This window comes from Strix aluco, chromosome 27 (assembly GCF_031877795.1).
Source record: "Strix aluco isolate bStrAlu1 chromosome 27, bStrAlu1.hap1, whole genome shotgun sequence".
Classification (NCBI taxonomy): domain Eukaryota; kingdom Metazoa; phylum Chordata; class Aves; order Strigiformes; family Strigidae; genus Strix; species Strix aluco.
Genome location: NC_133957.1, coordinates 778642 through 802233, shown reverse-complemented (window position 1 = coordinate 802233; position 23592 = coordinate 778642). Strand labels below are relative to the sequence as shown.

Genomic DNA, 23592 nt, shown 5'->3' with positions numbered 1-23592 from the left:
CCGGGGCCGCACACCGGGTCCGCGCGGGATCCCCGCTGCCAGCGGGTCGCACCGGAGACGGGCCGGAGCCCCCCTCCAACCCCGGAAGGGGGAACCGCGACCCCCCGATCCCCCCGCACCCCCCAGCTGAGCCGGCGGGGGCGGCTCCGTGCGCCCCGGGGGGCGGCGGGAGGCGGGGGCGGGGAGGGGCGGGGAGGGGCGGTGGCGGCGGCGCGGCGAAGCGGGCAGGGCCAGCCGGAGCCCGAGCCGCAGCCGGAACCGGAGCCGGTGCCGGTACCGGAGCCGGGCGGGGGGGGCGCGGGCGGCTCGGCTCGGCTCGCCCGTCTATGTCGTTTTCTGACTCCAGCGCTACCTTCCTGCTCAACGAGGTACCGGCCCCGGTACCGGGGGGGGGGGGTGTGCCTGGGGGGCCGCGGTCGAGGGGGGGGGGGAGCTGCGCCCGGGGGGGGCGGTGATTGCGCACCGGGGGCCGTGCCCGGGGCGGGTGGGGTGGCCGTGCCGGTGCGGGGGTTCGTGCCCGGTGCGGGGCGGGGGGGGGCTGTGCCGCCCCCCGGCCCTTTGTTCCTCGCCGCCGCCGCCGATCGTCTCCCCCCCCCCGCCCCGGCAGGTGCCGCCGGGACCGGGAAGGGGGTGGGGGAGGGGGACACCCCCATGGCCGGGGACCCCGCGGGGGCCGAGGCTCCGGCCGGGGGCTGGATGGGGACGGGGGTCGTGTTGAGGGGGGGGGGCGTTGGAGATGCTGTACTGGGGGGGCCGTGCTGGGGATGCTGGTGAGGGGGAAAAGATGCTCGGGGGGGGGCGGTGACGATGCTGGGGGGGGGCCCGTGCTGGGGAGGCCATGTTGGGGGGGGCCGCGCTGGAAACCATATTGTCTGCGTTGGAGTCGTGGGGGGCCCAGGGCCCCCCCCCTGGTGTGAGCAAGGTGGGATGTACAGGGTGGGGGGCCCCGTGTGCCGGGGCGGGGGGGGGTGGCCGGGGCTGGGCAACGGTGCTGAGCTCAGCCTGGCAGGGCCCGGGGGCCTCGGGGGGGGGGGGGGCCGGGGGGGGGCTCAGCCACATCCAGGGACCTATAAATATTTCACCGCAGCTTCTGCGCCTGTTCCGGGCGCAGCAGGCGACGGGTAATTACCGGCGGGGTGGGGGGAGCCGGGGGGGGGCTACGCCGAGCACCCGCCGGGCACCCCAGGGTGGGGGGAGGCTGCAGTAGGGCCTCATCCCTGGGGGGGCGGGGACTCCTGCCCCCTCCCCGGAGCTGGGGGGTCTCCCCCCAGGACACGGGGTGCTGCACCCCAGGGTGCTGGCTTGATGTCACCGTGGAGCCCTGAAAGCCAGAAGGGGCTGGGGGTCAGCAGGGTCCTCTCGGGGGGTGGGGTGTCCCTCTTTGTGGGGGTCCCCGCAGCCCCCCCCAGCACTCAGCCCTGTCCCCCCCCCAGGGCTCGGCGGACTCCTACACCAGCCGCCCGTCCCTGGACTCCGACGTGTCCCTGGACGAGGACCGTGAGGGTGCCCGGCGCGAGGTGGAGAGCCAGGCCCAGCAGCAGCTCGAGAGGGCCAAGGTACCAGGGAGCAGGGCAGCGGGGGGACGGGGACACCCACGACGTGGCACCGGGGGGGGCGCTGGAAGGTCCTGGGGGTGCTGACACCCCCCCAATCCCCAGCACAAGCCGGTCGCCTTCGCCGTGCGCACCAATGTCAGCTACTGCGGGGCGCTGGACGAGGAGTGCCCGGTCCAGGGAGCCGCCATCAACTTCGAAGCCAAAGATTTCCTGCACATCAAGGAGGTGAGTTGGGGTGCTGAGGTGCTGGGGGGGTGGGGGTGGGGGCGGTCAGGGCAAGGGACCCCCCCCCAGCCTCACCTCTGCCCTCCCCCAGAAATACAGCAATGACTGGTGGATTGGGCGCCTAGTGAAGGAGGGGGGGGACATCGCCTTCATCCCCAGCCCCCAGCGCCTGGAAGCCATGAGGTGGACCGGAAACACCCCCCCACTCTCCGGGCCCCCCCCCCCGGGCCCCCCAACACTTGCTCACCCCTCTCCTCCCCCAGGAGAGCTGGCAACGCCTCGGGCCTCGGCGACAGCGGGAACCGGCGATCACCTCCCCCCTCCTTAGGTAAGGGCAGGTCCAGGGAGATTGGGGGGGGGGTGTGTCCGGGGGGGGGTCCCCCCTTTGCTGTCACCAACCTCTGTCTCTTCTCTCCTCTCCCCAAGCCAAGCAGAAGCAGAAGCAGGTGAGTCCCCGGGGCAGGGGGAGATGGGGAGGGGGCTGCAGGCAGGGCCGAGCGCAGCCGCTTCTGGGGTGGAGCTGGGGGGGGCAGACACCCCCTCCTCTGCCCCCAGTTATGGGCTCTGGGGGGGGCTCCAGGATTCCCCGGAATAGGCTCGTTGACCGCTTTCTCCCTGGGAGTGGGAGCACAGGGCGCTGACGTGTCCCCGTGTGTGTCCCCCCCCCCCGCAGACACAGCACATCCCACCCTACGACGTGGTCCCCTCCATGCGGCCCGTGGTGCTGGTGGGGCCCTCGCTGAAAGGATACGAGGTACGGGGGGGGGTGTGGGGGGGGCCCTGCTGTGCCCCCAGGGTGGTGGCCTACGCCCCTTGTCCCCTCCCGTGCCGGTGCCGGGCAGATGGCGGGGCCGAGGGTGCTGGCAGGGCGCCGGGCGGCTGCCACCTCCCTGCCGGTGCCATCTGCCGCCGCCTCACCGGGGGCTCACCGGGCCCCGCCGGCAGGTCACCGACATGATGCAGAAAGCGCTCTTCGACTTCCTCAAGCACAGATTCGATGGCAGGTGAGATTCTCCCCCCACCCCACCCCTAGGACCCTTCCTCATGGCCTCTGGCGGGGTACCCAGGTCCCCACAGCCCCTGGATGGGGTACCCAGGTCCCTACAGCCCCCAGGGAGGGGGTACCCAGGTCCCCATAACCTCATGGGGGGGGTACCCAGGTCCCTACAGCCCCCAGGGAGGGGGTACCCAGGTCCCCATAACCTCCAGGGGGGGGTACCCAGGTCCCCACAGCCCCTGGGTGGGGTACCCAGGTTCCCATAACCTCCGGGGGGGGTACCCAGGTCCCCATAACCTCCGGGGGTGGTACCCAGGTCCCTACAGCCCCCCGGGGGGGGGGTACCCAGGTCCCCATAACCTCCGGGGGTGGTACCCAGGTCCCTACAGCCCCCCGGGGGGGGGGTACCCAGGTCCCCATAACCTCCGGGGCAGGGAGGGGTGCCCAGGTCCCCACTGCTGTCCCTCTGCCCCCCCCCAGGATCTCCATCACCCACATCACGGCTGACCTCTCCCTGGCCAAACGCTCCATCCTCAACAACCTGGGCAAACAGGCCATCCTGGAGCGCTCCACCACCCGCTCCAGCATCGGTGAGGGGCCGGGCTCACCCCCTCGGGGTGCAGGGACACCCCCCACACACACACAAAGGGCCAGCCCAGCCTGACATGTGTCCCCCCCTCCCAAGCCGAGGTGCAGAGCGAGATCGAGCGCATCTTCGAGCTGGCCAAATCCCTGCAGCTGGTGGTGCTGGACGCCGACACCATCAACCACCCGGCCCAGCTGGCCAAGACCTCTCTAGCACCCATCATTGTCTACGTCAAGGTGTCCTCACCCAAGGTGAGGGGTGAGCTCTGGGGGGGGGGGAACCTGGCTGCCCCCCCGCGGTGCCATCACCCTCCTCTCCCCGCTCCCCAGGTCCTGCAGCGGCTCATCAAGTCCCGCGGCAAGTCCCAGGTGAAGCACCTCAACGTGCAGATGATGGCGGCCGACAAGCTGGTGCAGTGTCCCCCGGTGAGCCCACAGCTCCCCCCCAACCCCAGAGATGCCCAGGGAGAGTATGGTGGTGGGGGGGGGGGGTTCCCCAAACCACCCCTGACCCGTCGCGCCTTCCCCCCAGGAGCTTTTCGATGTGATCCTGGACGAGAACCAGCTGGAGGACGCCTGCGAGCACTTGGCCGAGTACCTGGAGGTGTATTGGCGAGCCACGCACCACCCGCCGCACGCCCCCCACGCCGTGCCCTCGCCCACCGGCCTCCCGGGCCTGCAGGTACCCCCAGAACCCCCCCTCCCTGCTCCCCACGGGCAGGAGTCGCGGAGGGGGGTCGGGGGACACAGACGCAGAGACACGACCCCGTCCCTGCCCGCAGAGCCAGCAGCTGCTGGGGGAGCGGGGGGAGCACTCGCCGCTGGAACACGACAGCCTGATGCCGTCGGACGAGGCGGGGGAGACCTCGCCCCAACCCTGGGGGGCCGCGTCCCAGCGCAGCTCCCGGCATTTGGAGGAAGAGGAGGAGTATGCGGACCCTTACCCCGACCTCTACCAACCCCACCGGCACCACAACAGCGGGTTGCAGGGCCCCGGCGCGCCCGAGCGCCCGCCCGAGCGCAACCACGACAGGAACTGGCAGCGCAGCCGGCCCTGGGCCAAGGACAGCTATTAGGGGGGGTGGGAGGGGATGGGAGGGGGGGGGGCACGGCTGGGAACCGGCCCCCCACTCCCCCCCACATCCCCCCACCAACCCCGGGCGCTCCCCGCCTCGCCCCAGCCCCGCGCTGGGGGTGCTCAGACAATCTCCCTCTCTCGGGGAATCTCCTCCGCACCGGCAGCTTCCTCGCGCCCGGGACCCCGGGCACGTCTTCAGCCATAAGCACAGGGTGTTGGGGGCGGCGGGGGGGGGGGGGGCAGGATGTCCTGGGAACACCCCCCGCCCCCCCCCCCCGCCGGCTCTCGGGGACCTGGGGACAGCCACACGCCTTCTCCCTGCCTCAGTTTCCCCACCCAGCCCACGCATCGCCGGCTGCCTCATTCCCCGCAGGGCAGCTGCCATAAGCAGAAGGTGCCTCCCCCCCTAAAAAAAAGACCTGTGGGCCAGGTAATGGGGGGGGGGGACAGTTTTAGCAGCGTCCCCCATCCTGAGGAAGAGGGGAAGGTGCCCGCTCCTCCCCCCCCGGGGCTTGGCTTGCCCCCTCCCCTGCCCCTGCATGGGACCCCCGGGAGGAGGGGGCCACACCAGTCGCTTTGCTCCGCACCGATTTCCCCCCACCCCGGCCACCGCAGCCAAACCGCTTCCCCCCCACCCTCCCTGTCCCGTGTGTCCCCCCCCGCAAGGGATGGGGGACAGAGGGGGGCAGCCTAGAGGGGGGCAGCCAGACCCCGCACAGGGAAGTGGGGGGGTGGGGGGGGGGCTGCTCCACGCCTGCACTCGCTGCCCCATGCCCGCCGCCACCCCCCCTCCCCGCGCACGTCACTGCACAGTCCTGTAAATACGGCGCCCACCGCCCTTGGCGCGGGTGGGGGGGGGGTCCTGGCACTGCGCTGACCCCCCCCCAACACTCCCCGGGGCCTTCGCAGGGAGCCGGCCCGAGCTGGCGGGTTGGGGGCTACAGATTTGTTATAATTTTTTTTGTAGAAAGCACCGATTTCCTGTAACCGGTTTCAGAAACACAAGAGTGCTCGGAGCTGCCGGTGTCTGTTGTCTCTGGGGGTGGGGGGACAGGGGACCACGTTGGGGGAGGGGAAAGGGCCCAGTGCTGCTGGGTGCTGAGCACCAACAAGGCTCTCCAGCCCCTCTGGGAGATGGCACCCAGGGGCTGGCGGCGCGGCAGGAACGAGGAGGCGCCGTCCGGCACCGCAGCTGCGGGTTTATTCCTGCGGCCTGGACTTTCAGCTAAAAAAAGGGACAAAGTGACGGCGGCTCCAGGGACAGCCCGGCCTAAAAACCCACCCGCGACACCGAATCTGCCCCCAAACAGCCACCGGGCCGGGGGAAAGGCGAGGAGGGGACTGGGGGGACGTTTTGGGACAGTCTGTGCTGGTGGCAGTCCTGGCTGCGCTGGGGGCTGGGGAAGGAGCGACCAGAACAGTCCCGGCAGCCCCCGCTGGTCCCGTTGTCCCCAAAGGGGTGACCGAGACGGGGACACCGGCCCCGGGACCTCAAGCGAAGATGGTTTCCTCCCGCCGCTTCTTGGTGAGGATGGTGCCGGGCTTGTGCTGGCGTCGGGGTGGTTGGCCAGCTCGGGCGGGCAGGAGGACACGGGGCTCTCCAGGATGGCCTGTTTCAGGTCGTAGAAGACGGTGGAATCCTCCTTGGTGAGGAAGGTGATGGCGACGCCGCTCTTCCCCGCTCGGCCCGTCCGCCCGATGCGGTGGATGTAATCTGGAGGGGGGCGGGGGGGTCAGGCAGGGCCTCGGCGCCAGGGCCGGGTACCCCCCGCTGCCCCCCGACTCACCCTCGATGTTCTTGGCCATGTCGTAGTTGACGACCATGGAGACGTCGTGGATGTCGATGCCGCGGCCGGCCACGTCCGTGGCCACCAGATGTCCTTGGCCCCAGCCTTCAGGTTGGAGAGGGCAAACTCACGCTGCTCCTGGCCTTTGCCGCCGTGCAGGGTGCAGGCGTTGTACTGCGGGACGAGGAGGGGGGTTAATCGCGGGGACAGAGGTACCCGGAGCCACGTCGTGGGGTCCCCACCCACGGGGATGGGGGTGCAAGGGGCTCAGGGTGCCCCCCACCCATGGGGATGGGGGTTCAAGGGGCTCAGGGTGACCCCCACCCACCCCAGCCGAAGTCGAGGGGCTCCAGGCCGGCCCCGACTCACCCCCATCTTCTCAGAGACTTCGCCAGCACGTCGCAACCCTTCTTCTGGTTGACAAAGATGATGATGGGCGGGTCGAAGCCCTGCTCCAGGATGGCCAACAGCTTCTTCCTGTTGGGGAAGGGGCCAGTTGGGCAAGGAGAGGCTGAGGTGGCCCGCAGCAGCCCCCTCACCCCGAAACACCCTAGAGCACCCCATGAGAGTCGGCCTCCCCGCTCCACCCTGCCCCTCCGCACCTCTTCTCCGACTCCGACATGAGGAAGACTTTCTGCTCCACCCGCTCGTGGGGTTTGCCTGCGGGAGCCGATGTAGACCACGGCCGGCCGCCGGAGGTAGCTGCGGGCCAGGCGCTCCACCGCTGGTGCATGGTGGCCGTGAACATGACGGTCTGCGAGAAAACGGGGCCCTCAGCAACATCCCCTGGGGGGGAGGAACGGCAGCTGCCACTCCCTCGGCTCCGGGTTGTCCCTTCATGTCACAGGAGCACCCACAACTCACCCCCCCCCCAGGGCCTCCTCCTGCCCGCACCCACCTGCCTGTACTTGTGCTTCCCCGATTCAAAGTTGGCCAACATCTTCTCGGGGTCCTCGGCCTCGTCGGTGTCGGGTTTTTGGTTGGTGACGGGCATGTGCTCCAGGATCTTCTGGACGTCGGGCTCGAAGCCCATGTCGATCATGCGATCCGCCTCGTCCAGCACCACGTAGGTGCAGCGGCTCAGCACCAGGTACCGGTTTTCCAGCACGTCGATGAGACGCCCGGGCGTGGCGATGACGATCTGGAGAGGGGAGGGGTTGGTGGCTGCGGTTTGGGGCTAAACTGTTCCCCCCAGGCACCACCCCGCCGCGGGGGTTAACACCCACCTCGCAGCCCATGCGAAGGCGGAAGCCTTGGTCCTCGCGGAGATGCCTCCGATCACGGCCACCGTGCGGATGCCCAGAGGTTTCCCAAATTTGATGGTTTCCTCCTCGATCTGCTGCGCCAGCTCGCGGGTGGGGGCCAGGATGATGGCATAGGGACCCTGGTCCGACTCCTCAATCCTGCGGGGCGGCAGGACGCGGCCGTGTCACCCCCACAGGGCCATGTTCTGCACCCTGCCTCCCCCCAGCGTCCCCCGCCCCACGCACCGGTCGATCTTGGGCAGGGTGGTGATCCACACCAGCAGCGGGATCAGGAAAGCCGCCGTTTTGCCGCTGCCGTCTCGGCCACGCCGATGATGTCGCGGTTCTGCAGCCCGATGGGGATCGCCTGGCGCTGGATGGGGGTGGGCTCCTGGCGAGGGCAGCGACAGGTTTGGGAGCAGAACTTCCCCTCCTCACCCCCAACAAAGGCCTGACCCCAAATCCAACTCTCCTCCTCTCCACCCAGCCCTGCTGAGGGCCAGCGCCCTCTGCGGGCAGCAGCCCCCCCTCCCCGTTGCCCACCTTGTAGCCGCACTTGTCGATGACCTCCAGGATGTGGGGGGGCAGGGAGGAGTCCTTCCAGGAGCGGATGGGGTTGGGGATCTTGCCCCCCTTGGTGGTGATGCTGTAATCCTCACGGAAAATGCGCCAGTCCCTGTCTGTCATCTCGTCCAGCTTCTTCTGGGACCAGTGTCGGTCGTCCCAGCGCTGCTTCGCCTCCTTCTTCCGCAGCTTCCGCAGCCGGGCCCTGGGTGGGGGGTGAGGAAGGGGACAGGGCTCACACCGAGCCTCCGGGGAGCTGGGATCCTCCTGCCACCCCTCCAAGGGCCGGGCCGCAGCCCAGAGCCACCCCCTAGCTCCGCACCCCAGCCAGGAAGAGGCCGCCAGCACCCCAAACGCCCCTCGGCCCCCTCCCAGCTCCCCGCCAGCGCTCTCACTCCTCCTGCTCCTTCTCCTCCAGCGTTCGCCTCTTCTCCATCAGGTCCCCGTAGAAACGCGACTGTTCCCGCTTCTGCTGCTTCAGGTCGATCCCCGCGATGAAGCCCCGGCCCAGCAGCTGCACTTGGTGCCGTTCCTTGTACCTGGAGCAGGACAGGAGCGTCACGGGCAGGGCTGGGGCTGCCCCGCACCCCCAGGGTCACTCCCAGCCCCAGGGAAGCCTCCAGGGGCACCCCCAGCCCTAGGGGCACCCCCCGGACTCACAGGGGGTTGTAGTCGATGGAGGTGTCTTCCGACGCGTCCCACTCAAAGACGAACTTGCGGTCGTTCAGGTGCCGCGTGCGTCTCCGCTTCTTCACTCCTCCCAGGTAACGCTCCTGCGGGCAGGAAAGGATCAGTGGGGAGGGAACACAGGCTCCCCCCGGCCCCCCACCATCGCCCCAGCCCTACCTTGATGGCGTGGAGCTCTTTGCTCTTGTCTTTCTCCTCCCGGATCTTCTGCCTGCCCTCCTCATCCTCCGTGCCGTTGGTCTCCCGCTCCATGCGCTCGCGGCGCTCCCTGCGCTCACGCTCCTGGGGGTCTTCTGGGGAGCAGGGGAAGGGTCTCAGAGCCAAACACACACCCCCCGCAAGGGCTGGGGGCTCCAGGGGGTCCTGCCCCAGCCCCTCGCAGCCAGCCAGACCGCAGTGGGGACTCCACCTTACCTAGCATCTTCCTCCCCATCTCCTGGAACTGCTTCCTCTTCTTCCTCTCCTCCTCCAGCAGCCGCTGCCGCTCCTCCACCTCCTGCTGCCGCCGACGCAAGGCCTCGGCCTCCCGCTCCGCCTTGGACAGGAACTTGGGCTGGGACGGGGAGAGGGGAAGGCTCAGACCGGGCCTGGCTGCGACCCCCTCACTGCTGGGGCTGCCCTAGGACAGGACCCGCCCCCCCTCAAACACCCATCCCGTCACAGCCACCCACCGCACGGGAGAGCCCCGACGCAGGGAGGAAGCTCCTGCTCCTACCTTGGCTTCTGCCTCCTCTTCAGCCTTCTTCTTAGCCAGCAGCTCCTCCAAGGAGAGCGGCTGGGCCTGCGAACGTGGGGCCGGACCATTAGTAGCCCCCAAGGGGGGCCTTTTGCCTCAGCAGTGACCCCCCCAGGAGTCATTCCAGCCAAGCCCCCTCCACTCCCTCCTCACCTTCTCCTTCTTCAGGGCATTCTCCTCCTCCTCCTCTGCTTTCCGCGAGTCCCGCTCCTTCCGGGACTTTGAGTCCTTGCCCTGCTCGGGGACAAGCTTCCCAGCAAAATAAAGAGGAATCAGGCACCGAACGCAGCCCCAGGGTCACCCCGTCCCCACCGACCGGGGGAATCCCCCTCTCACCCTGGACAACGCTACAGGGAACAGTCCTGGGGTGCTTACAGGAACGCAGGGACACCCCGAAAAGAGAGGGGGCTCACCTCGATCGCTTCCTGTCCTTGTCCCGCCGGTGCCCATCTTTCTCCCGGTCCCGGTCCTTCTTGTTCCGGTCCCGGTCGCGCTCCTTGTGCCGGCGATCCCTGCGGAACGGGGGCAGTCACGGCACGGCCCCAGCCCGACCACCTGCCCCCGCCCCTTCGCGGGGCCGTTACAGACACGGGAGAGCGGGGGAGCTCTTCCCGAAAAAACTGGGGAGCCCCTTGGAACACCCCTCACCTCTCTGTCGACTTGGACCGGGAGCGGGACCGTGACCGGCTGCCTCGTCGCCTGTCCCGGGACCGGTGCCGCTTCCTGTCCTTGGAGGGGGAGCCCTTACGGTCCCGCTCCCGCTCCCGCTCCCGGTCCCGGTCCCTGTCCGGGGAGCGGGAGCGCTTCCTCTCCTCCTTGGCGGGGGACGCGTCCCGGTCCTTCTTGTCTGCCAGTTCTCCGGCCATCTGCGGGGAGAGGGTCAGACGGGGCGGGGACCGGCGGGGGGAACCCCGGCAGGGAGTGGGGAGGGTCGGGGAACCGGGGGGAAGGTGCCGGGGGACGCGGGGAGGGCCCTGGGGTAGCTGCGGAGACTCGGGGAGGTTCTGAGGGACCCGGGGGATGGAGCGGGCAGCGCTGAGGAACCCGGGGAGGGCCTGGGGGAGCTGCGGAGACCCGGGCAGGGCTGAGGGACCCGCGGATCCAGGCCCTGCCCCGGGTGTCCGGTGCTGGGGTGCAGCCCGCTGACGCGGTGACGGGGTCCTCCAGCCCCCCCGGGCCTTCCTGCGGAGAGCCCAACCCCCGCCGCCGCCCGGCGCCCCCCCCCGGGCCGCGCTCACCGCCGCCGCCGCAGGCCCAGGCCTCAGCGCCGCCCCGCCGCCGCCGCCATGTCCGCCGGGCGCCGCGGAGGACGCCGGGAAGGCGAGGCCGCCCCCGCGCCGGACTACAACTCCCGGCAGCCCTCGCGCCTGCTGCCGCGGGACCGCACTACCGCTGCGTGTCGCGGATCCTTCCGCCGCGCAGCACGCCTGACCCCCGTGCACCCCCAGATCCCCGCAATAACACCACCCCCCCCCCCCCCCGCCACTGCCCCCAGGGCCCTGCGCACCCCACACCCACATTAACACCCCCCCATTCCCCAATTGGAGGGCCCGGGGAGGCCCTTTTGGGGGGCCCCAGGGTCCCCCAACAGCACGAGCCCCCCCACCCCCGGGACTTTGGCCTCTGCATCGCCACCCACGGGTGATCAGTGGCACTGTCACCCCTCCCCAGGGACACAGGAGGGACACTGCCCAGGATGAACCCCAACCCCCCCTCCCCAAAACAGGATCCTCCCCCCCAAAGACAGGACCAGGCACCCGCTGCACGTGGGTGTGTGTTATATTTCCGATAATAAATAAGCTTTTTAATAACACTGACCATGGAACAGAGACACCCCCCACCCCCCCCAAGACAGTCCATAAAACAGTCCGTCCCCCCCCCCGCACCCCCCTCCCTGCCAGGGTCCCCGGGCCAAGCAGCAGATGAGGGATGGGGCAGGCAGGAGGGGAAGAAAAAAAAAAAAAAAAAAGATGAGTCCATGGATGAGCCCCCCCCAGGGTTGGGGAGCAGCTGTTGAACACCCCCCCTGGCCCCCCCACCCATGGCAGCTCCATGGGGGCTGCCCCCAGGCTGGGGGCTGGCAGGGGGGGGGAGCGGTGCGATGGGAGGGCAGCAGGCACCCCATCCTCCTTGGGGGGGGCTCTGTGGCCCTGCCCAGCCCCCCACCCCTGGGGACTCAGGGGGACTGGGAACTTTGTGGGGAGGGCAGGGGGGGCGGGGGGCTTTCCTGTCCCCCCCCTTCACATGACAGAGCAGCTTTTTGCTTTTTCTTTCTTGAAGGCGGAAGAGATGAGCTCGGAGCGGCTGGGCAGGTGCAGGAGTCTCTTGGAGAGGCTGCGGGGGGAGCTCTTGGGGGCTGCGGGGGGGCTTTGCTGAGGCAGATGCCGGACACGGTCCGGAAGATGCTGTGGACGCTCTTCTCCGAGGTAAAGGCCGAACACTCCAGGTAACTCTCGGCTCCAGCTGCCTGGCCGCCGCGCAGCCCTGCAACCCAACCCCGCGTCAGACCGGCGTGGCACCCCCAAACACCACCCCCCCTTCCCCCCCAAACCCCCCCCCCCGACCTGCTCGTAGGAGATGGGTGCCTGCTTCTGGTGGGAGAGCTCCATCAGGGTGCTCAGGTCCGTCCGTAGGTCCGTCTTGCAGCCGATGAGCAGCACCCGCGTGTTGGGGCAATAGTCCAGGATCTCCGTCTTCCACTGCGGGGTGGGGGGCACGGAGCCGCCGTCAGTGCGAGGGGACCCCCAAACCGTTTTCCCCACCCCCCCCCACCACCACCTCCGAAGGAGCTTCGCACCCACCCCCTCACCTTCTTGGACGCACTGTCCAGGGTTTCGGGGCGGCTGATGTCGAAGCAGAGCAGGACGGCGTCCGAGTCGCTGTAGCAGAGGGGACGCACGTTGTCGTAGTAGGGAGAACCTGGGAGAAAAGGGGGTGTCATTGCACAGAGCCCCCCCCCAAGGGACTCAGGCCCCTAGGCAGGAGGTGCTTGCAAAGGGACACAGCCCCCCTTCTGCTTGGGGTGGGGGGCACACAGCTGTAGCACACACCCCCCCCCCAAATGCCACCTCCGCTCCCCGCAAGCCATTAACATCGCCATCATCCCTAACGAGGCAGCGGGAAATGGATCCCGCGGTGTTTATGTAAGAGCCGCACCCCCCCCACCACCCTCCATGTTGGGAGCCCCACCAGCGGGCAGGGGGGGGTGTGGGGGGGCAGCTGGGACACAGAGGAGGGGGGGCTGCCACCCCCACAGGGTCCCCAGGGAGCCGGGGCCAGCAGCAGCGCCCTGGGGACTGCGGGAGGAGGCGGTGCTGTGGGGGGTGCGGGGGCAGTGGGGTGCCCCCTCTGGGTGTGGGGGTGGTCGGGGTGCCCCCCCCCCCCTCCCCCATCGCCACCCCCCGACCCCAAAGGGCCTCGGAGGGGTTTTGCAGCCCAGACGCTCCGTGCGCGGAATAGCAAAGAGGCTGCGCCAGCGCATCGCCATAGCAACGCGGGGACCGCGGGTGGCGGGGACCCCCCCTCTGACGGGGGGGACACTGCAGCACCAGGGCAGGGCTGCCCCGGCCCCCCCAACCCTTTGGGGGTGCCCAGGGGAGGGGCAATACCAGGACGCCCCGTTACCCCCCCCCCCAACTTGCAGGCAGCCCCGCAGGGAGGGCGCAGGGGCCCCAGCACCCCCCACCCTACTCGGGGGGCTCCCACCGGTGCGGGGCACCCCTCTAGGAAGGGGTTCAGCCCTGTGTGTCCCCCCCCAACCTGTCTGTGCCCTCCCCACGGGGCCAGTCCCCAGGGACTCCCCGGCAGCCAGGGTCCCCCCCTGTGCCCCCCCGGCCCCACCGTGTCCCCCCACCCTGAACCAGCCCCCCCAGGTGTCCCCACTGCGGCCACCGAGCCGCCCCCCCCCCCCCCCCCGCAGGGACCCCACTGCAGGGCTCGCTCTACTGCAGCCCCCCCAAACCCCAGGCCTGCCACCCACCCCCCAACCCCCTGAACCCCAAAACCACCTTTCCCCCCATCACCCCCCACCGGGGCCAGGGCTGCCCCCGCCCCCGCTGCACCCCCCGGTACCGGAGGGATGTCCCCCCTCACCACCACCCCCGTGCATGCACCTTCCCCCCCCCCGCCCGCCCCCGGTACCGGAGGTGTCCCAGAGGCTCAGCTCCACCCGCTGCTCCTCGCTGGCCAGACACGCCGTGTAGTTCTCAAACACGGTGGGCACGTACGTCTGCAACGGCACCGAGAGCGTCAGCGCCCGGTCCCGCTGCCGGTTCCCGGTGCTCGGTGCCGGTTCCCGGTGCCGGCTTACCTCGGGGTAGCAGTCCTTGGCCAGCACCTGCAGCATGGCCGTCTTGCCGCACTGCACGTCGCCCACCAGCACCAGCTTACAGCGGGCCGGGGCGGCCGGTACCGGCCTCCGCTCCCGCATGGCGGCGGCAGCGCAGAGCGCGCCCCTCCCGGCGCCCGCCCGCCCGCCGGCCCTGCGGCCCCGCCGCCGCAGCGTCCTTATATACCCCGCCGACGCAAAGCCCCCCACGGCGGCGCTCGTCCGCCAATCGCCGCGGCGGCTCCCGGCTCGCCGGCCAATGGCGAGGAAGCGGGGGACTGCCGGGGCCCGCCCTCTCGGGTGCGGGGCCGCTCCTCCGGGCCAGGGGGCGCCTGTCTGTCTGCGGCCGGAAGTGGCGCTCTGCCCCCGGGCCTAACCGGAAGTGTCGGTTGCTAGGAGACCGGTGGGACGCCGGCCGCTGGGCCCGGGGGTGTTGGGGGAAACCGGTACCGGGATGAGGGGGGGGGGCGGCAGCCCCGTGGTGCGGGAGGGGGCGCCGAGGGGCGGGGACCGGAGGGGTGCGGGGGCCAGGGGGCCTGGGGGTACCCCAAAGTGTGGGGGAGCCTGAGGGGACCCCAGTTGGAGGAGACAGGGGTGGGCAGGGGGGGCCAGGGCCTGGGGGGGGCCCGGAGGGGTCGCGGCGGGGACCCCGGGCATCGCCCCCACCTCTCACACCGTGTGCCCGGGCCCAGCCGCCATGCCGGACAAGCGTCGCCCGCGGGCAGCAGCTCCCATGGCGGCAGAGGACGAGGTCCTGCTGCTGCAGAGCCAAGCGCTGGCCGAGGAGGAGGCGGCCAAGAGAAAGGGGGAGATGCTCACCCGCTTCCTAAAGGTGCGGGGGGGGGGCTGAGGGGGGGCCTGGCAGCGTGTTTCCCACACACCTCCCGGCCCCTGTCCCCCTCCGCGCCGCTCACGGCCCCCGCGCAGGACAAGCTGGCCAAGGAGGAGCGCAGCAGCACCCTGAACCTCCACGAGCTGCGCACGCGGTGGCGGGCGGTGCTGCGGGACGCCAAGGCCAAGGCCCTGCACCGGGACATCGAGATCCTCAGCCAGACCTTCGCGCGGGTGATGGACTGCAAGGACGGCGTCATCGAGGTGGGCGCGGGGCTGACCGGGAGGGGGGTGCGGGCAGAACCAGGGCCCACCCGTGACCCCCCCTCATCCTCCGCAGTCCCTGGTCACAGACCTGGAGGAGGCGGAGGAGCAGCACGCCCGGGCCCTGCGCAGCCACTTGCACAACATCGACCGGCTGCTGCAGCTCCAGCGCTGCCGCCTGAGGTGCCTGGAGGAGGGATACGGCGCCCAGCTGCAGGCCCTGCGCATGGAGTTCGAGGGTGAGAGGTACGGGAGTTGGAGGCTGAGGGGGAGCAGTGGCACCTGCTTGTCGGCAAAATGGGATAAAAGAACTTATCAACCCCAATTTGATGTAGATAAGCAGACGCTCCTTTAACGGCCAGGTGCGCAGAGGAGTTGTCCTCACCAACAACGCACACCTGACTCGTGTAGCACGCTGATTATATAGAGTATGGTAACACAGGAGCCAGCATGTGCCCAGGTGGCCAAGAAAGCCAACGGCATCCTGGCTTGTACCAGCACCAGTGTGGCCAGCAGAAGCAGGGAGGTGACAGTCCCCCTGTGCTCTGCACTGGTGAGGCCACACCTGGAGGGTTGTGTCCAGTTTTGGGCACCTCAATCCCAGAGAGATCTCGAGGGGCTGGAGCGAGGGCAGAGGAGGGCAACGAGGCTGGGGAAGGGCCTGGAGAATAAATCCTGTGAGGAGCGATGGAAGGAGCTGGGGCTGTTCAGTGTGAGGAGGAGAAGGGGAGGGAGACCTCATCACTCTCTGCAGCTCCCTGAAAGGACGTTGTGGAGAGGTTGGGGCTGGTCTCTGCTCCCAGGGAATTAGTGACAGAACGAGAGGAAACGGCTTGAAACTGCAACAGGGGAGGGTCAGGCTGGACAGGAGGGAAAAATGTTTCCCCGCCAGAGTGGTCAGAGAGTGGAACAGGCTGCCCAGGGAGGGGGTGGAGTCCCCACCCCTGGGGGGGTTTAAGGGCCGTTTGGATGAGCTGTGGGGGGATGTGGGGTAGGGGAGAACTTTGCAGAGTTGGGCTGAGGGTTGGACTTGCTGACCCCGAGGGGCTTTTCCAACCTGAGTGACTCTGTGATATTAATCGAGCTGTCATACATAAACATGTTAATTCCTGTAACTCATTTGCTTATTCCCACCTCTTTCCGCTCATGCACACTTGAGTCCTGAAATGGGTCGTGGAGCTGCTTTTGCGGCCACCACAGGCTACTGACATAAAAGACCCTCTGATACCCTTGACCCAAGGATTTTTGGCTCACATTGAGATTTTAACATGCTTCGAGGCCCTTTCACAATGTCACTTTTAGAACACCTGGTCTACAGGGCAATAAATTGTCCTGACTGAACACACTAACGATGGTACCTCGTCACCAGACTTACTCTTTGTTTAGAAATGTAGTTAGTGGTTATCTCTAGTCTGCATGTCCTCAGCCTGGACTTTAAACAGGACTTTGTAGCAGCATAACTAGCTGTGTAGTTACTCTAAATTATTCCTTATTTAAATCCAAATCACCAAAAAATAATTAAAATCAGCTCAAATTAATAACAAATCAGTAACACGCTGGCTCTCCTGTGCGGGTGCTGAGCCCTCTCACAGCCTGGTTGTACCAGCACCCAGCGTGGCCAGCAGGGACAGGGAAGGGATCTGCCCCCTGGGCTCGGCACTGGTGAGGCCGCCCCTCGATGAGTGGGTTCAGTTTTGGGCCCCTCACTCAAAAAGGCCCTTGAGTGACTCGAGCGTGTCCAGAGAAGGGCAACGGAGCTGGTGCAGGGTCTGGAGCACAGGTCTGATGGGGAGCGGCTGAGGGAACTGGGGGGGTTTAGTGTGGAGAAGAGGAGGCTGAGGGGAGACCTCCTGGCCCTCTGCAACTCCCTGAAAGGAGGGTGCAGAGAGGGGGGAGGAGTCTCTTGAGCCAAGGAGCCAGCGGCAGGCCAAGAGGGAATGGCCTCAAGCTGCGCCAGGGCAGGGTCAGACTGGCTCTTCGGAAGGATTTCTTTGCAGAAGGGGCTGTTGGGCGTTGGAATGGGCTGCCCAGGGCAGGGGGGGAGTCCCCATCCCTGGAGGGGTTGAAGAGTCGGGTTGAGCCAGCGCTGAGGGATCTGGTGGAGTTGGGAACGGTCAGCGGGAGGTTCATGGTTGGGCTGGAGGAGCTTCAAGGGCTTTTCCAACCTCGATGGTTCTGGGATTCTGTGGAGCACCGCAGCTCCCCTCTGGCAGCAGCTTCCTGTGTTTTCTGCAGAAGGACCATCCTCGAGCAGCACGAGCGAGAAAGCCGCTACCTGCGGGACGTGGCGCTGGCCGCAGAGCGGGATCACGCCGAGAACAACCACGAGCCACGCTGAATTTCCAGAGCGCCTGGGATGACATCAAAAACAAGGCACGGGGCAGGGGGGGGGAAGCGGCGAGGAGCCTTTTAGGGCTGGTGAGCAGGGCGCAGAGCGAGGTTTGGGAGGTGACGGGTCACCCGCGCTGTGTCTGTCCCCAGAGCCTGCAGGAGAAGCAGCACAGCCGCCTGCAGCTGGAGGGGAGGGCCGAGGTGCTCTGGGAGCAGTTCCAGCGGGCCGTGCAGAGCTACACGGAGGCCACCAAGCACCAGAAGGTGGCTTTTGAGGTGCTGAAGGAGAAGGACAAGAAGAGCTCCAGGAGATGGAGAAACAGGCCAAAAAGCTGCAAAAGCTCCAGGTTTTGGAAGGGCGCAGGGGCGGCTGCGGGGTCTCCCCCGTCCCGCTGCTCACGTGTCACCTGTCCCCAGGACTCGGTCACAGCCACCAAGGGCCGGATCGCGGCTCACCTCCGGGAGAGCGAGGAGCAGAACCGGCGCGGGCGGGAGGAGAAGGAAAAGGCCCTCAGGAGGCTCAGGAGCTCAAATCCGAGATGAACCAGGCCAGGGCTAAGGCCCACGGCAGCCTGGCCCAGCTCACCGCGCAGAGCAACGCTGCCCTGACGGCGCTGGCGCGGGTGGTGGAGAAGGTGAGACCGGCAGCCCGTGGGCAGGGGAGAACTGGGGGGGCAAGGGGGAGCATTGGGGGGGCAGGGCGAGCACTGGGAGGGCAAGAGGAGCACCAGGGGGGCTGGGGGAGCATTGAGGGGGCTGGGGGAGCACTGGGGGGGCAGATGGAGCATTGGGGGGCTGGGAGAGCATTGAGGGGGCTGGGGGAGCATCGGGGGGGCAGGGAAGCACTGGGGGGGCAGGAGGAGCACTGTGAGGGCAGGGGGAGCACCGGGGGGGCAGGGGGAGCATTGGGGGGGTAGGGGAAGCACTGGGGGGGCAGGAGGAGCACTGTGAGGGCAGGGGGAGCACCGGGGGGGCAGGGGGAGCATTGGGGGGGGTAGGGGAAGCACTGGGGGGGCAGGAGGAGCACTGTGAGGGCAGAAGAGCACTGGGGGGGCAGGGGAAGTATTGGGGGAGCACTGTGAGGGCAGGGGGAGCACCGGGGGGGGGCAGGGGGAACATTGGGGGGTGCCCCCATCCCCTCCTGCCCTGCCCTCACTCGCGTTGCTCCCCCCAGGCCCAGCGCATCCTGCGCCTGGCCGAGCTGTGCCGCAGGCTGGAGTCGGAGGAGGAGAAGGTGCTGCCGTTCTACCCTTCCTCGCTGGAGGAGGAGGAGGAGCAGCGAGATGCCCGGCGAGTCCTGGAGGAGCCACCCACTGAGCCCCTGGCCCGGGTGAGGAGGCAGCGCGGGGGGGTCCCGGACGCTGCCGCGGGGGAGCGAGGGTCAGGATCCGGCCTTGGGGACCCCCCAGCTGGTGGGTGGGCAAGCTGGGGACCCCCCCTCACCTTCCTCCTCGCCTCTCGCCAGGCCCTGGGGGACTACGTGGGGCTGGAGCGTTTCTGGCAGCGGTTCAACAAGGCCAAGCTGGAGGAGCTGGCGCTGGCGCGGCAGCGGGCGGCCCTGAGCCGGAGGAACCGGCGCCTGCGGGAGCTGCTCCGGCAGTACCTGGGGGGGATCTCGGTGTTCCACGCGCCCCCCCCCCAGCTCCTTGCCGGCCACCCCAAGAGCTGCAGCCCCAGGGATCGGCCCCGCGCTGGGTGGGGGGGCGACACGTGCACGAGGTTATGAGGGCGCCGTGCACCCCGACACCCACCCAGACCCCATCCCCGGCTCCGCCAGTGCCAGCTGAGGACCCCCCCCTTGCAGACCAGGCCTGGGGACACCGCAGAGATGCCATAAAAGAGCTAAATTCTGCCCCAAAATGTGCCTGGGGTGTTATTTCTGCGACCCACTGAGCAGAGGTGGGTCTGTCACCTCGGAAGCGAGCAGGGAGCTTTTTTGGGGGTGCACAGCCCCTCCCGCTGCCCCCCTGCTGCCCCCCAGAGCCAGACAGCGCAGCCGTGGAGCTGCCGAGGGAAAAAAAAAAATATTTTATTTCTTTTTGGTTTTGTTCCTCTTCTCCTCCTTCAATTTTTTCTTGGAGGGCGGGGGCTGCTGGCCTTGCGGTAGAGGTGGTACCCGATGAGCCCCAGCAAGCGCCGGCACCAGCCCCAGGCACAGCAGCGGCAACACCTCGTTCACCACCTTCTGCCAGTAACTGGCCCGCGACAAAGCCACCAGTTCCACCTCGAACCGCAGCACCGCGTCACCTGGGGGGGGGGACGGACACACAGACAGTGAGCGGGGGCCGCGGGGGGGCTGGCGGGGACCCCCCCGGAGGGCTGCGCTCACCTGGATGGTGGGGGGGGACCGCGCTTGCCATAGGCCAGCTGAGGGGGGATGATGGCTCTTCGCTTCTCCCTGCCGCGGCGAGAGAACGTCAGCGTCGGTGCCCAAACTGGGGGGGGGGGGGGACGGGGAGGGGCCTCTGCGCCCCCATATCCCTCACCCCAACGCCCCGCTTACCCCACACACATGTCCAGCAGACTCTGCTCCAGGCCTGTGGGGAGGGGGGGGGGGGCAGGGTGAGCGGGGCCAGCCGGGGCAGCCCGCTGGGACCCCCCCCAGTGGTCCCCCCCCTCCCGGTGTCCCGGTGACACCCCCCCCTCCCCCGGCTCACCGGGGATGACTTGGCGCTTGCCCAGCTCCACCTGGAGCGGGTCCCGGCTCAGCGAGGTGTCGATGATGCGCCCATCTTCCAGGCTGCCCTGCGGGGACACCGGCACCGTCACCCCCGGGGACCCCGGCGCTGTCCCCGCTACCACTGCCCCCCCCCCCACCCCGCGCCAGAGCCATTCCTGTGCTGGTCCCAGTGCCCCCCCATGCTGGTCCAGTCCTGGTGCCACCCAGGGCCCATCCCGGGGCTGTCACTGTGCCTGTCCCAGTGTGACACACTGGTGCCACCCCCATGCCCAGCCGGGTGCCACCCCAGTGCTCACCCCAGTATGATCCCAGTGCCACCCCCATGCCCACCCCGGTGCCATCCCAGTGCCATCCCCATGCCCACCCAGTATGACCCCAGTGCCACCCTCATGCCATCCCAGTGTCACCCCATTGCCCACCCCAGTGCCACCCCCACGGCTGTCCAGTACGACCTCAGTGTCACCCCCATGCCATCCCAGTCGTGCCACCCCCATGCCCACCCCAGTACGACCCCAGTGCCACCCCCATGCCCACCCCAGTGCCATCCCCACGCCCGCCCCAGTACGACCCCAGTGTCACCCCCATGCCATCCCAGTGCCACCCCCATGCCCGCCCCAGTACGACCCCAGTGTCACCCCATGACCACCCCGGTGCCACCCCCAACGTCTGTCCCAGTACGACCCCAGTGCCATCCCCACGCCCGCCCCAGTACGACCCCAGTGTCACCCCCATGCCATCCCAGTGCCACCCCCATGCCCGCCCCAGTACGACCCCAGTGTCACCCCCATGACCACCCCGGTGCCACCCCACGTCTGTCCCAGTACGACCCCAGTGCCATCCCCACGCCCGCCCCAGTACGACCCCAGTGTCACCCCCATGCCATCCCAGTGCCACCCCCACGTCTGTCCCAGTACGACCCCAGTGCTACCCCCATGCCCACCCCAGTGCCATCCCACGTCCCGCCCCAGAGCCACCCTGGTGCCATCCCAGTGCCATCCCTATGCCCACCCCAGTATGACCCCAGTGCCACCCTCACGCCATCCCAGTGCCACCCCCATGCCTGTCCCAGTACGACCCCAGTGTCACCCCCATGCCATCCCAGTGCCATCCCATGCCCACCCCAGTACGACCCCAGTGCCACCCCCATGCCCACCCCAGTGCCATCCCCACGCCCGCCCCAGTATGACCCCAGTGCCACCCTCACACCATCCCAGTGTCACTCCCATTGCCCATCCCAGTGTCACCCCCACGCTCGCCCCAGTACGACCCCAGTGCCACCCCCATGCCCACCCCAGTGTCACCCCCACGCCCGCCCCAGTACACCCCCCGTCCCAGCCCCACGCCCGCCCCGCAGCCGCCCCGGGCCCCCCGCCGGCCGGTGCCGCCCCCGCCGGTGCCGCCCCGCCCCGCCGCGCAGTGCTGACGTGTTCCTCCCGCCCCGCACCGTGTAGTGGATGTGCACCGTGTCCCCCGGCGCCGACAGCTCCGTGCAGCCCTCGGGGGGGGCCACCTGCAACGGGGGGTCACGGGGGGGCCGCGACGGGACCCCCCGCGCCTCGGGGTCCACGCCCCCCCCCGTGCCCACAGGTCCCCCGTGAGCCGGACTCCCCGCTCCCGCCCCAGACCCGCCGTAGTCCCGGGCCCCCCGCTTCCCCCCCACCTCCGCAGCCCGGTCCTCTCGTTACCCCCGTGTGTCCCCCGCCCAGGCCGGCCTCCCCGGTGCCCCCCCCGCACCCCCCCGGACAACAGCGTCCCGCCGCTGCCCCGTCCCCCCGCCGCGCCGCCGATCCCCCCCCCCCCCCCCCCGCCCCGTCCGGTCCCAGCTCCCCGTCCAAGGGGGCCGCCGGGGGTCCCCGCTCCCCCCCCTCCGCCCCCGGGGGGGCTCACGAGTGTCTCCAGCCGCAGCCCCCGGGCGCCGGTTTCGGTTTCGCTCTCGGTGGCGCGGGCGGGCGGCGGCGGCGGCAGCAGCAGCGCCAGCAACAGCAGCGCGGCGGGGGGCGGCATGGCCGGGCTGGCGGCGGCGGCGGCGGCGGCACCGGGACCGCCCCCCCCGGCCCGGTCCGGCCCCCGGGCGCTCCCCGGGCACCGCCCCCCCCTCCCGGCACCGCCCCCGCCGGCACCGGGACCGCTCCGCGGGACACGCAACGCGCCGTCGGGGGGGGGCTGGAGCTGCCCCGAGCCCCCCACGGGGATGTGTGTGGGGGGGTCCCCGTCTCCCTCCCGGGCCTGGCCACCCCCTCGGTTGCCCGGGGACACGCGTCTGTCCGCGCTCCGGTGACACCGAGCCCGCGCTGGCACCGGGCGCCCGCCGCTGCCCCGGGGACTGTCCCGGCGGTCCCGGGCTGAGCCCGCCGCCCCTGCCCACCCCGAGCGGGGATGGGGGGGTCCGGGGGGGGGGGACGGTCCGGGTTGAGGCGGGGGGGCTCGTCCCGGCTGGGTGCAGCACCCGCTGTCCCGGCGCTGCCGGGACTCGGTACCAGCAGGCGGCAGCAAAGCCCGGAGAAACCGGCACCCACCCGGCTCCAGGACCCCTCCCCAGCACCCACCCGGCTCCAGGACCCTCCTCCAGCACCCACGACCCCTCCTCAGCACCCACCCGGGTCGAGGACACCTCCCCCAGGACCCACCGGCGTCCAGGACCCCTCCCCAGCACCCACCCGGATCCAGCACCCTTCTCCAGCACCCAGTGGTGCATCCCTTCTCCTGGCACCCCCACACCCCTCCAGCCCCCCCCCCCGCCGTGGGGCACAAGGGGACCTGAGCCCCTCACCCACGAGGGGCCCTGGGGGGGCTGGGCCGGGACCAAACCTGCCCCAAAGCCCGATGGCCCCGTGCCTGGGGCCGGGGGGGGCACCAGCGCTGAGCCGGGAACACAGGGAGCAGCCCTGGCTCGGGGGGGGGGTCACACTGGCACATGGCAAGTAGCCCGGCTCCCTCGCCCCGTGCCGGCGGCGGTGGCCCCATGGACGGTGGTAGCCCCGTTGGCGGCGGCGGTGGCCCCGCTGGTGGCGGTGCTGGCGCAGGCCCCGGTGCGGCTCCTGGACGACGGCATCGGCACGCCGGCCCCACGGGTGCACCCACATACCAGCCCCGGTTGCCGAGAGGTGGGGAAGCCGGGCTGGCGGCTGGGGGCCGGGGGCTAATGGGATTAGGGCCACCGGGTCAGCGCCGGGCTGGCCCCCGCCAGACAAAGCCACCGCCCGGCCGGTGGGAACACGCCGGTGCTGGCTCCGCGGCTACCAGGCCACCGGGGAACCCCCGGTCACCCCCGATCCAACCCCCCCACGTCCGGGCAGGCAGCGCCGCACCCCGGCGCAGTGTCACCGGCGCTGTGGGGGGGGTCCTGGGGGCCAACAGCCCCCCCAGCCACCGACCCGAGGGGACATGGGGATGGGGACAGCAGTGCTGGCCCCAAACGGGACTCAGCCGGTCCCCTGGCCCACGGGGGGGGGCGGGGGGCTGAGCCCCACTCGCGCCCATCCCAGCGCTGGCACCGTCCCCACGCCCCGGCTGGGATTAGCACTAATGGGATTTACCATTTCATCCAATATTCCCCTAAAGATGAGCCTGGGAAGGGGGGGAGCCCCCCCTCGCCCCCCCGCCAGCCCCCTTCACCCCGCTAAGCTCTTTCTAATTAAAACCAGCCCGGGGCTTGTCCATCACCGTCCCCTCCGCGGGACCCCCGCGCCGGGGGGGGGGG

At 69.7% G+C, this 23592-nt stretch overlaps 5 protein-coding genes across 5 annotated transcripts; 2 read left to right on the top strand and 3 right to left on the bottom strand.

Moving 5' to 3' along the window:
• The first annotated feature begins 210 nt into the window (after positions 1–210).
• CACNB3 (calcium voltage-gated channel auxiliary subunit beta 3) lies at positions 211–5457 on the top strand. Its single transcript, XM_074807519.1, has 13 exons — positions 211–368; positions 1434–1556; positions 1659–1781; positions 1873–1964; positions 2045–2109; positions 2208–2227; positions 2455–2535; positions 2727–2785; positions 3259–3368; positions 3464–3615; positions 3694–3789; positions 3896–4045; positions 4146–5457. Exons 1-13 carry the CDS (start codon positions 327–329, stop codon positions 4437–4439), a joined length of 1407 nt encoding a protein of 468 aa, XP_074663620.1. The 5' UTR covers positions 211–326; the 3' UTR covers positions 4440–5457.
• Positions 5458–5682: 225 nt separating this feature from the next.
• DDX23 (DEAD-box helicase 23) lies at positions 5683–10666 on the bottom strand. The gene is given in 23 exon segments (XM_074807518.1): positions 5683–5994; positions 5997–6155; positions 6229–6318; positions 6321–6402; positions 6594–6705; positions 6831–6892; positions 6894–6958; positions 6961–6982; positions 7127–7369; positions 7455–7495; positions 7498–7631; positions 7719–7791; positions 7794–7863; positions 8016–8241; positions 8432–8575; positions 8697–8809; positions 8883–9016; positions 9138–9276; positions 9439–9504; positions 9613–9708; position 9806; positions 9873–9971; positions 10108–10666. Coding segments are annotated over 23 exon segments (2451 nt in total). The 5' UTR covers positions 10326–10666; the 3' UTR covers positions 5683–5932.
• Positions 10667–11550: 884 nt separating this feature from the next.
• Positions 11551–13928, bottom strand: RND1 (Rho family GTPase 1). The gene is given in 7 exon segments (XM_074807507.1): positions 11551–11800; positions 11803–11922; positions 11925–11943; positions 12024–12158; positions 12269–12378; positions 13600–13687; positions 13769–13928. Coding segments are annotated over 7 exon segments (693 nt in total). The 5' UTR covers positions 13889–13928; the 3' UTR covers positions 11551–11699.
• Positions 13929–14201: 273 nt separating this feature from the next.
• Positions 14202–19251, top strand: DRC2 (dynein regulatory complex subunit 2). Its single transcript, XM_074807505.1, is given in 12 exon segments — positions 14202–14232; positions 14479–14618; positions 14714–14881; positions 14958–15127; positions 17117–17208; positions 17211–17254; positions 17363–17516; positions 17519–17559; positions 17630–17735; positions 17738–17847; positions 18387–18542; positions 18678–19251. Coding segments are annotated over 11 exon segments (1437 nt in total). The 5' UTR covers positions 14202–14232; positions 14479–14483; the 3' UTR covers positions 18939–19251.
• Positions 19226–21922, bottom strand: FKBP11 (FKBP prolyl isomerase 11). The gene is given in 8 exon segments (XM_074807506.1): positions 19226–19294; positions 19297–19345; positions 19347–19465; positions 19546–19610; positions 19716–19749; positions 19870–19957; positions 21337–21402; positions 21780–21922. Coding segments are annotated over 8 exon segments (591 nt in total). The 5' UTR covers positions 21897–21922; the 3' UTR covers positions 19226–19241.
• Between the last annotated feature and the right edge of the window lie 1670 nt (positions 21923–23592).

Bases quoted from the DNA above. Each gene is read 5' to 3' on its own strand.
- CACNB3 (XM_074807519.1), top strand. From the start codon at position 327: ATGTCGTTTTCTGACTCCAGCGCTACCTTCCTGCTCAACGAG. The intron at 2,228-2,454 runs GTGAGTCCCCGG...CCCCCCCCGCAG, and splicing joins CCAAGCAGAAGCAGAAGCAG to ACACAGCACATCCCACCCTA. The intron at 3,369-3,463 runs GTGAGGGGCCGG...CCCCCTCCCAAG, and splicing joins CACCACCCGCTCCAGCATCG to CCGAGGTGCAGAGCGAGATC.